The sequence below is a fragment of the Cyprinus carpio genome, chromosome B1, assembly GCF_018340385.1.
Source record: "Cyprinus carpio isolate SPL01 chromosome B1, ASM1834038v1, whole genome shotgun sequence".
Taxonomy (NCBI): Eukaryota; Metazoa; Chordata; class Actinopteri; order Cypriniformes; family Cyprinidae; genus Cyprinus; species Cyprinus carpio.
Window position 1 is genome coordinate 34720878 of NC_056597.1, and position 12141 is coordinate 34733018.

Genomic DNA, 12141 nt, shown 5'->3' on the forward strand with positions numbered 1-12141 from the left:
ATATAGGCTACTTCACTTAGGTTTCTTACAAAATGTTTTATTTATTGTTATAAATGAGTCTAAAATGTTATAAATGATCCTATTAAAAATAAAAAATATGTAAAACAAAAAAACAAATATTTGAAATAAATGTATGAACTTGATTTGATCGTTTTTGAATGGATCTTTTGATTGAATGAATTAGACATCAAATACATTTTAACAGTCACTGGTTGCTACCTACTGGCATAATGTAGCATAGGCCTACAATCTTTATTTGAAGCGTAATGAGTTCCAAAGGTCAGTTTCTCATTTTGAATGCAACTGCCGCAAAATCAGCTATATCCAGATTATACTTTTATCCCAATACTTTCATTATTAGTATTTAATGTTGGCAACACAGAATTGTAACCTACTGTGTAGACTGTTTGTGAAGCTGTTTCAGACATAAGCTTACATGATGAGCATGGCTCTCTCCGGATCAGCGGCTGCGCGAAAGCAGTTTTAAATATTCCGATGTGATTGTGATTTCAGATGTTTAGTATACGTAGTGGAATCATCGTCATAGCAATTGCATGTATTGGAATCGCAATCTTTTAATGATTAAGCCATATGAGTGTTACGAAATACCCAGGAGGCTGAGGATAACAGAAAGACAGTTTTATTCAGGCACAAGCAGAGGAGCAGGTAGTGCTGGGAAAAGTGATATGGAGACTGGCAGTGATGAATGGATCCGTAGTAGTAGAGGGGTAGAGACGTCAAGGTAGGGAGGTGTACCACACACACGCACGGAGATGGCTGGGAACTTCTGGAGATAGCTGAAGAGAGGTAAGTAGAGATAGATTTAGTCCTTAGAGTTAGCATAAAGGTAAGACCTTGTTGCGAACGAGACCGGACGCTGACTGAGTGTGTGTGTGTGGTATTTGTAGTGCAGAGGTGATTGACTGTTGATGAGGGTCAGGTGGAAGTGCTCAGGACTCAGGTGAGGGCGTGCATTGTGATTGAATGGAGGTGGAGCCTGGCATGTCTGTAACAGTACCCCCCTCCCCACGGCCCGCTCCTGAGGGCCGAGGACCCCGACGACGTGGTGGACGTCCTCTTCCTCTGGGAGCTGGCCTGTTAGGATGACTGGAGTGGAAGGTGTTTAGTAAGTTCGGATCCAGGATGTCGTCGCGTGGGACCCATGAACGTTCCTCTGGACGTATCCCTCCTAGTCCACTAGGTATTCAAGTTGTCCACCATGCCGCCGGGAGTCCAGGATGTCTCTTACTTCATAGGCAGCACCGTCTTCAAGGAGGAGTGGAGGGGGGGCTTTGCCAGGTTCTGTGGAGGGAGAAACAGAGGGATGGAGAGGCTTAATAACATACACAAGGAAAGTGGGGTGAATCCGGTACTCAGGTGGTAATTGTAGTTTGTAAGTGACCGGATTGATCTGCTCAAGGATGGTGAATGGGCCAATGAATCTGGGACTTAGCTTGCGGCAGGGCAGGCACAGGTGGATGTCCCGGGTGGACAGCCAGACCTTCTGACCGGGTTGGTATGCCGGAGCCTCGGATCGGCGAAGGTCGGCTGTCATCCTGCTCCTGCGTAGGGCCCGTTGGAGTTGGTGGTGGGCCGCGTCCCAGACCCTCTCGCTCTCCGGAAACCAGTAGTTGATGGCGGGGACATCCGAGGGTTCTCCTGACCAGGGGAAGAGTGGTGGTTGGTAGCCGAGCACGCACTGGAATGGAGTGAGTCCGGTGGTAGGTTGTCGCAGGGAGTTCTGTGCGTACTCGGCCCACCCTAGGAACTGGTTCCAGGAGTTCTGGTGGCCGTGACAGAAGGTACGGAGGAAGCGTCCAATCTCCTGAACCTTCCTCTCTGTCTGCCCGTTAGATTGTGGATGGTATCCAGAGGACAGACTGATGGCCACACCTAGGAGTGAATGGAATGCTTTCCATACCCGGGAGATGAACTGAGGACCTCTGTCTGAGACGGGCAGACCTTGATGCCGAAGTACCTGAAGACATGGTTAAATAGTAACTCGGCCGTTTCCATGGCCGTGGGCAGACCTTTCAGGGGGAGAAGACGACATGACTTAGAAAATCTGTCCACTATGACAAGAATGCAGGTATTATTATCAGAGGGAGGAAGATCAGTAATAAAATCCACCCCTAGGTGTGACCACGGGTGATTAGGGACGGGCAGAGGATGGAGCTTGCCTGATGGTAGATGGCGTGGGCTTTTAGAGATGGCGCAGTCTGTACATCCGTTCACGTACCTTCTGATGTCAGAGGCCATGTTGGGCCACCAGAAGCGTTCCCTTAGCAACGAGAGGGTTTCATTGACCCCCAGGTGACCAGTGCCAAGAGATGTGTGAGCGGAGTGAATGAGTGGAGTGCGCCGTGTCCTGGGGATGTACTGCTGTCCCGGTGGGCAACCCAGCGGGGTGTTGGTAGCCGGATCGGATGGAGGAAGAGTCTCGGCAGACCCAGGTAATGGGGCTGATGATGAATTTTTTTTTTGGGAGTATGGTTTCTGGTTCTTCTAGGTTTTCTTCGGGGGCGTGACACTGGAACAGGGCATCAGCCTTCACGTTCTTAGCCCCTGGGCCCCTCCAAACAATAAAATGGAAGCGGGTGAAGAATAATGCCCAGCAGGCCTGTCTCGGATTTAGCCTCTTGGCCACTCGAAGATACTCAAGGTTCTTGTGGTCAGTGAGAACCAGAAAGGGGTGTTTGGCTCCCTCCAGCCAATGCCTCCATTCTTCCAGGGCCAACTTGATGGCCAACAGCTCACGGTTGCTGATGTCATAATTTACCTCCGCCGGGTTGAGCTTCCGGGAGAAGAAGGCGCATGGGTGGAGGCGACTGCTGCTGAGATAAGACTGCTCCCACTCCGGTAGTAAAGGCTTCGACTTCAACGACAAAGGGTCGGTTGGGGTCAGGATGGACCAGGAGTGGAGCGGTCGTAAATGCCTTCTTGAGGGAGTTGAAGGCCTCTGTGGTGACTGGAGTCCAAGAGAGTGATTTTGGCTTATTCCGAAGGAGACTAGTGAGAGGGCTGGTGATGGCACTGTAGTTTTGGATGAAACGTCTGTAGAAATTGGCAAAGCCAAGGAATCGTTGGCGTTCCTTGATGGTGGTAGGTTTGGGCCAATCCCTTACAGCATTTACCTTCCCCTCGTCCATCTGGATGCCACTGCTGTTGATGTTGTAACCAAGGAACTGCACTGAGGGCTGATGGAAGGAGCATTTCTCGGCCTTGAGGTAGAGCTGAAAGGCCCTCAGGCATTGCAGGACCTCCGCAATGTGGCGACGATGTTCCGCTAGGCTCTGGGAGTGAATGAGGATATCATCAATGTAGACGAGGACGAACTTAAGGAGGAACTCCCGGAGCACCTCATGGATGAAATCCTGGAAGACGGAGGGGGCGTTAACAAGTCCATATGGCATCACGCAGTACTCATAGTGGCCAGTAGGGGTGATGAAGGCTGTTTTCCACTTGTCCCCTCTCGTATCCGGATGAGGTTGTAGGCGCTGCGGAGGTCCAACTTGGTGAAAACAGTGGCACCACGGAGATGTTCCAGGGCAGCTGGGACGAGGGGAAGTGAGTATCGGAACTTGACAGTTATGTTGTTAAGAGCCCGATAATCGATACAGGGTCGTAAGCCTCCGTCCTTCTTTTCAACAAAGAAGAAACTCGAAGCAGCAGGGTAGGTAGATGGACGAATGTAACCCTGGGCCAGCGCCTCCTTGATGTACTCCTCCATGGCCTTCTCCTCCGGAATGGAAAGGGGGTAGATCCTTCCTTTAGGCACTGGTTCACCCAGTAGCAGATCGATGGCACAGTCCCACGGCCAGTGTGGAGGCAGCTTGGAGGCCCGTTTGGGGCAGAATACGTCACTGAAGGGGGCGTAGCATGTTGGGATGGAGATGGATTGGTTCTCCACCGGGCTCTCAATTGAGGTAGTACAAACGGCAAGAGGTGCAGGGGTAGGTTTGGCTGGGACAAGACAACCGGTGATGCAGCTCTAGAAACAGGAGTCGCCCCACTTCAGGACTTTGCCCGTCTTCCACGAGATGACAGGGTTATGCTGATCCAACCATGGGCGCCCTAGGATGACGTCAGCGGTGGATTCTTTCAGAACCAGCAGGTGGATCTCCTCTTGGTGGAGTAGTCCGGTTAGGAGGATAATGGGACCCACACTATGACGCACACATCTTCTACTCAACGGCCTTCCGGTTATTGTGTGGACCTGGTAGGCTGACGGTGTTGCTGTGGTAGCGAGTTTGAGGTGACAGCAGAGGGTGCCTGAGATAAAGTTGCCGGCTGACCCAGAATCGAGGAGGGCGGAAACTGGAAGAGTGATGTCAGCAGCAGTAAATGTCACAACAGTGGTGAGTGGTTTCATTTGATACTTCGAAGGGAGAATGGCACTCATCATGGGACGAGGAGGACGGACGGGGCATACAGAGATGATATGCCCCGGGGATGCACAGTAGAGGCATAGATTCTGGGCCAGCCGTCTTTGTCTTTCAGCCGCCGTGAGTCGATAGGAGTCGACTAGCATGGGTTCGTTGGCTGGTTCTGGGGAGCTGATGGCCTCTGGTTGGCAGAGTGGCGAGTTGGGATACGCCTGGCCCTGGTGCTCTTCTAGGCACGATTGCATACAGGTGGCAAAGCAGATGGAGAGTTGAATGAACTGTTCAAGCCCGATGGTATTCTCGTATGCAGCGAGATGCAACCGCACTCGAGGTTCCAATCCCTGATGGTAGGTAGTCAGCAAGGCCTGTTCGTTCCATCCACTGGTGGCCGCTAGAGTCCTGAACTGAACAGCATATTCATTGACAGACATTTTTCCCTGTTTAAGGTTATACAGCTTCTCACCAATAGACGAGTCCCAAGCTGGTCTGCCAAAAACTTCTCGGAAATGGTCGATGAACCTGGAATAAGACTGGATAACTGGGTTATTCTGAGTCCAAACTGAATCTGCCCACAGAAGTGCTTTACCTTGCAGTTGAGAACACGAATGCTACCTTGGATCTCTCGGTTAGGTACAAAGTGCGGTTGCATCTCCAGGACCAGCGAGCATTGAAGAAGAAAACCGCTGCAATCCTCCGGAGTAGGGCGCCGGCCGGGCCATGGGACTGGCGTGCACAGCAGGTGAGGGAGTGCTGGCATTGTTGGCGGAAGTGCTTGCTGGTGTCGGGGTTGCGGGTAGAGTGGTGAGTGTCCGACGTAATGCGTCGACCAGGTCTTGGAAGGGATCCGTGAGACTCATGCTTGTGCCGATCGGTGTTGGTCCGGTCTTCTGTTACGAAATACCCAGGAGGCTGAGGATAACAGAAAGCCAGTTTTATTCAGGCACAAGCAGAGGAGCGGTGTAGTGCTGGGAAAAGTGATATGGAGACTGGCAGTGATGAATGGATCCATAGTAGAGGGGTAGAGACGTCAAGGTAGGGAGGTGTACCACACACACGCACGGAGATGGCTTGGAACTTCTGGAGATCGCTGGAGAGAGGTAAGTAGAGATAGAGTTAGTCCTTAGAGTTAGCATAAAGGTAATACCTTGTTGCGAACGAGACCGGACGCTGACTGAGTGCGTGTGTGTGGTATTTGTAGTGCAGAGGTGATTGAATGTTGATGAGGGTCAGGTGGAAGTGCTCAGTACTCAGGTGAGGGCGTGCGTTGTGATTGAATGGAGGTGGAACCTGACGTGTCTGTAACAATGAGCCTATAGCCTATGTATTTTTGTATGTCATCATTTGTACTAGACCTCATACGTTACCTGGGCCCAGGCCCGGGCGGCCCCCCCTCTTCCGCGATCCATGGCCGCAGTGCGTGAAAATAACCAGCCTATAATGATAAAAATTCACCCACTCATTTTTTATCACCCCAATAAATCATAAACAGTCTCTCTGAACACGAGATTCCAGATTTCACCCTGTTGATGTCACTGTAGGGAAAAATCCCTGCCATTTGTAACACTCTCTGCCCTATTAGCATAGACACAGCCAACAATTCTCACTCCCAACTCGTCACATATTGAAGCTTGGTCAGGACCACTTGGCATTGCTTTTTGATGCTCAGCGTAATTTTTGGACTTGCAGCGTCATTTTCCTCCATTGTTTCAGTTGTTTGTTTTAGTTCAATGGTTTGCATGCATTTGTAAAAAAATAAAAGAATTGAAAACTTTCTTTGGGGCACCTAACCCCACCCCTACCCTAAACCTACTCACTTCTGAACAATATAAAACATGTAACAGGCAAATATAAGTGCAGTCACATGTATTTAAGTTAAAAAATGACCATAAAAAAGCAGTACAAATGCTCCATTAACCCGCTTACATCTCATTCAAAACAATACTCCCATCCCGTAGTATGTCTGACACAATCAGTCATGAGACACACAAGAGCCAATAGCATTTCACAACCAAGGCTGAGGTCTTCTGGCAGCATTATTTGAATTTGCGCTGCACACAGAAAGAGCTTTACGGCAGACACAGACTGCGATCGCGTCTATTCCTCTCACAAATCAATTGTTTTGCCTCAGAAGACTTGGAATATTATTATTTTTTGAATAAATGATGTCTTTAGCTGTATCTGCCTGTTAGATCTTGTGTTTTATTGACAAGTGGTTTAGGGGAGGCGGTTGGGTTATGTGCTCATAAATGTGTAAATAATGTAATATAAATAAAACTGTTGTGACTGTTTACATTGAAAAATCACACCCCAACATGTATGCAATAATGGGTTTCTTATTTAAACCAATGGAGGAAAAATGACACTAAAGGGCTACGTTGAGTGTCAAAAGGTGACGCCAAGTGGTCCTAACCAAGCTTCAGCAGTCCGCCATTACTGTTTTCTTGCTGTAGCTGTTGGAGATATACAGCATCAGTGCCAAAGGTCCTATTTGTTTTTGCCAGTCATTTTACACTGGACTGCCTCACAAATGAGGATAGGTCCTATGCTGAATTTTCTCAAAGTTTGATTCTGAAAGAGGGATCAATACCAATACTTTGTGTGCAAATGTCAGCTACAGACAACAGTAGTATCACGTGTCATATTTTGTTTTCCAAATTGCATTTCTGAAAGAGCTTATTGGCACTCTTTAAGGCTAATGTTGCTAAGGCTACCATTGTTTCTGCCTGTTTTCACTAATGCTGCCTTCACATGCTATCAGAATGATGGAATGAATAGGTATGTGGAAGTTAAAAATTACATATGAAAGCAATGTGAAGTCAACCGTGTGAATTTTTCAAGCTCATAATCCCAAGTGGGACTGAGAGTTTCTGACAATTTCAGTGTGTGAGATTGATTGTTTTGTTGTTGACATTATGCCAGAGCATGAGCTCTTGAATCTCTGCCCTCTTTTGAAAAGGGGGTCGGGAGCACCAGCTCATTTACATTTAAAGGGACACACACAAAAACAGTGCGTTTTGGCTCATTGGTATTTTGAGATTTCACATACAAACTCTGGGAACATCAGAGACTTATTTTACATCTTGTAAAAAGGGGCATAATAGGTCACCTTTAAATGAGTTCAAAAGTCAAATAAAGAACCAAAAAATATGTATTCAATTTATAGTTTATGCATATAGAATTCATAGTCTATGGGAAGATTGTTTTAAGTTCCCTTAAATTAAAAGTTGTTACTTTTTTCAAAGCCTCTTAACTATTAAAAAAATGGCTTTCATTATACTGTAATGTTGAATGATTATAATTAAAGACTAAAATTGAGGGGAAAATGCATTTAATATAGACATCAGTAGTTGTATTTGTATCAATTATACTGGCCTTTTAATAGGACTACGTAGCAAAAAGATGCATTTAAACATATTTAGAATATGCCATCTTCTTATTACTACATTAATTTGGAGATTCAGTATGAAATTATGAAAATAATATTCTATTAATTATGCAATGAATTGTGATTAATTATTATTATTTTTTTTAATTGATTGACAGCACTATTTTTGTTACACAGCAAATTAAAGAAAAACACTCTATGAAAGTTGACCAGAGATGAAAATCCAATAATAGTAAATAGTGATTCCAATGTATATATATATATATGTATATGTATATGTATATATATATATATATATATATATATATATATGCATAGCATATATTGCATATAAAATAGCATATTCTTGTTTGTGTTTAATCAGAGGGTCAAGTCTTCATGGTTGGACCAAAGGTCACCTTAGATAAAATCCCTCGACTTGACACAACAAATTCTTCTGTGGGCATTGATCTCATTGGGATTGCCAAGAACAACATTGAAGGTATGTCAAATGTTTCTGTGTGTAAATTTGTAGAAAGAGACATCATGCCAGGCCCGGTTTCAGAACCAAACCACTGAGGGTGCTTCTGAAAATTGTGAGGGTGCCCACAAATAATATTAATCCTAATTTTCAACTGTGTGAAAATAGTATCACCAAATACGGCTTAATTTCAAAGATGTGCAATCTAACATAATAGATAAGGGATAGGCAACTTCGGTCCTGGAGGGCCACTGTCCTGCAGAGTTTAGCTCCAACCCTAATTAAACACACCTTAACAAGGCAATCAGTGTTTTCGGGATTACTAGATAGATACAGGCAGGTTGAGTGCTGAAGCTAAACTCTGCAGGATAGTGGCCCTCCAGTACAGTATTTCCCTACAAAAACAAAAAAACAAATCCAAAACCTTGCAAAAACGAAAAAACAAAATAACAAAAAAAAAAAAAAAAAAAAAAAAAACGCCACACACACTGTGAAAGGTTATATGCGCATTTAGTCTACTTTTTTTTTTTTTCACATATTTTGCACATTTTGCTGTGCCATAGCAAGATATGGGGGTAAAATTCCCCTCCCCTGTATGATTTTTTTTCCTTTTATATACCATATAGTTTAGCAATATCACACGAAGAGTGCTGGTTTTCCCCCAAATATTAGTACGACTGCAAATGTAATGATGATTTTATACTGCGTTTGAATAAACAAGAAGTTAATATTAAGTAACTTACAGACACAATAGGCTACTGCCTTTTTTGTTTTATTTCGCCAATGAAATAGTTTCCAAACAAAGCCACAGCAGAACTGCTTTGCCTCTCTAAGCAAAATTGCCACTAAACTGGACAAAAATGCACAAACAAAATAAATCTGTTACGTCTATTGCTAACAAAGTGAAAATGAATAGAAAGTGTTCATTTTAGGCGCTTTTACAGTGTTGCGCATTATAACCAATCACACACGATTCTGTTGAGCTTAGGAATGCAATAGCCAATCAGAGGCGTTCAGCGTTTCGCAGTGACAGATTCAGTGATTATAATGATAGTATTGCTATACAGTAGATCAAAGTTTAGTGATAATGTCATTTCTGTACATAATTTATTCGCCGTTTGAATAACCGAAGGAAGTAAACATTATAAATTTCTAATGTTTTAATTAAATGGTAATCACATTAAATACAAATTCAGTACCATTAAACATATTTTACATGACACCCATGTCTGATTCTTGCATAAAAAGACAGGTTTATGATGTTTGTATTTAATAGATTTGGCTGCTTTTAGCCTTACCCTGGAGCTGGTTCACCCTCCGCCTATGCATCAAAGCATGATGAAAATAATATCATAATTTGAAAGATCGTGTTTATGCATTAATTTAGCAAATTTGTGTATGTGTGTGCAGCTGTCTGTGTGTTTATTGATGGTGAAAATTAATACGCTATTAATAATTTTATCTAAGGGTGCTTTCACTTTTGTTTGGGGCTGCTTAGAACCAGGCCTGCATCATGCTATTACAACTGAACCACATTTACTTACTTTTGTGAGTGTTGTTTTTGTACTAACATAGTATATCATGAAAACTTCTATTTCTGTCACACAGGATCAGCTGCTGTGGCTTTCATGAGCTACGTCATGATGGAGAATCTACTGAAGCCAGACTTCTTTAACACACCAGAAGACACGATTAAAACCATGATGTCCACTGTGATCTCAGCTACTCTTCCCAAAACCACCAACACTAACCTCACCAAACCAGTCAACTTCACCTTCAGACACATCAGAGTGAGACACTGAAATGTGTTTGTCCAACCTGAGAACTGATGAACATCTGGAAACATCTAATATTCAGTGTTCTGATATTTTCTTCTTCTTTTGCAGGAGTTTGATCCCAACGGTTCTCTGTCCTGTGTGTACTGGAATATCAGCGAGTGGATTGTAGATGGTTGCTCTGTTTTAAAGACCAACAGCAGCTACACTGTGTGTTCCTGTGTTCATCTGTCCACATTCGCTCTCATCATGCAAACCAGCCCCCCAAAAGAGGTACAGAACATTTCTAGTGAACACTGAAGAACAGCACAGATTTGGCAGTCATGTTCTCTGACATGTTTTCTCAGAGTGACTCACTGCTGGAACTATTGAATTTGGTGTGTGTGATCGTGGGGTTGGTGTTCTTCAGTTTGGCCCTGTTGACCTTTGCCCTTTGTCAGTGGAGTCCTGGAGTGATTAATGTGGCTCGAATCCACATCTGCATCAGTCTTCTGCTGGCTCACCTTCTGTTGCTGCTCACAGAGCAGTTCCTGAGCTTCATACGGCGTCAGCAGGTGAGAATGATGAAGGAGCCCTACAGCTCAGAACAGCCTCACTGAGAATCATCATAACCCACTCTCATGATCTCCAGGTGTTGTGTGCCGTGATCTCAGGCCTTCTGCACTTCTTCTTTCTCTCCGGCTTTGTGTGGATGTTCATTGAAGCTGTGCTGCTCTTCATTTGTGTGAAGAACCTATCACAGATCAGCTCCAAGAAGAGGGAGGTGCTTAGCACTGGATTCCTGTGTGTGATTGGATATGTGGTTGCTCTGGTTGTGGTGTGTGTGTCTGTCGGTCTGGTTCCTGAAGGCTACGGCAGTGAACAGTGAGTTGTTTTTGTTATCTAAAAAAAAAAAAAAATAAACATTTTCTTTATCAAACAACATTTAAGGCATGAACAAGATTGAAATCTGTTATATTTCAACAGTCAGCATCTGAAATAGCATTATTTTATTAATTTGATTAATTGTTTTCCTCAAAACAGCTGCTGGATTAAACATGATAAAGGTTTTATCTGGAGTTTTCTGGGTCCTGTGTGTGTCATACTAGCAGTAAGTTCTGAATATAAACATTTTTCACATGGACTGTTGAAGCCAAAAAATAATTTGATAATTTCTTCTTTTTCTGCAGTTAAACATGATTCTCTTCATCAAGATCTTTATCACTCTGAACTCAACTCTCAAAACACTGAATGCTGAGGTTTCACAGATGAAACAATCCAAGTAACAAACAATATGATCAAAACACTGTATAAATAAAGAACACATAGTCAATGAAGACACATTAACTCTCTTCCTCTATTTCTCTGCAGGGTTTTGGTGTTTAAAACACTGGCTCAGTTTGTGGTTCTTGGTTGCCCCTGGATTCTGGGTTTCTTCACTAATGGCAGTAAGGAGCTGGAGATCATCTTCCTGATCTTGAACTCCCAGCAGGGAACCTTCATCTTCCTGATCTACTGTGTTCTCAATAATGAGGTCAGATTTGTTTTCATCCCTATTCTTTAAATAAACCACTAAACCCCCAGAGACAGTAGCAGTACAGTAATTTCTTACCTGTTTATTACAAACAAACTCCATTCTGTTTCATGAGTTTCAGAGGTTAAACTGATATCATGAAGTCACTCAGCTCCTCTCGTCTCATTCTTGTTCAGGTCAGGCAGCAGTACAGGAAGTTCTTCAGATGTCTTTGCTGTGTCAAACAACACTGAGGTCCACAACATCATGTTCAGGAAGTAAAAAATCTGCTGAAGTGCCATTATTATTCAACTTTAGTTTCAGCTCCTTTCTGTAAATGATAAATAATGTTACCAGTCTTTTGATGTTACAGCTGTAAAAACTATTGATGTAGAACTTCTAAACTGTTTCATTTAATCTGTTATACATGTAAGATTTTCTTGGTTATGGGTGAAAAGCATTTTTTTAGAGACTTTACAGACACAACATGTTCAGTTAAATGCTGGCAAATAAAAAAACTAACATGACATACAGTTAGATATTGAGATATGTCAAATAATTATTAAATGTATTAATCTTGCACACTTTAACATGACATACAGTTAGATATTGAGATATGTCAAATAATTATTAAATGTATTAAT

The 12141-nt window shown here is 43.6% G+C and overlaps 1 protein-coding gene across 1 annotated transcript; it reads left to right on the plus strand.

Annotated features, from left to right (window-relative positions):
- Nucleotides 1-5448: 5448 nt before the first annotated feature.
- Nucleotides 5449-11917, plus strand: LOC109102011 (adhesion G protein-coupled receptor E3-like). The gene is made up of 10 exons (XM_042716073.1): nt 5449-5482; nt 8135-8251; nt 9839-10020; nt 10117-10278; nt 10353-10559; nt 10637-10869; nt 11029-11095; nt 11175-11266; nt 11356-11518; nt 11695-11917. Exons 1-10 carry the CDS (start codon nt 5449-5451, stop codon nt 11749-11751), a joined length of 1314 nt encoding a protein of 437 aa, XP_042572007.1. The 3' UTR covers nt 11752-11917.
- Nucleotides 11918-12141: the final 224 nt, after the last annotated feature.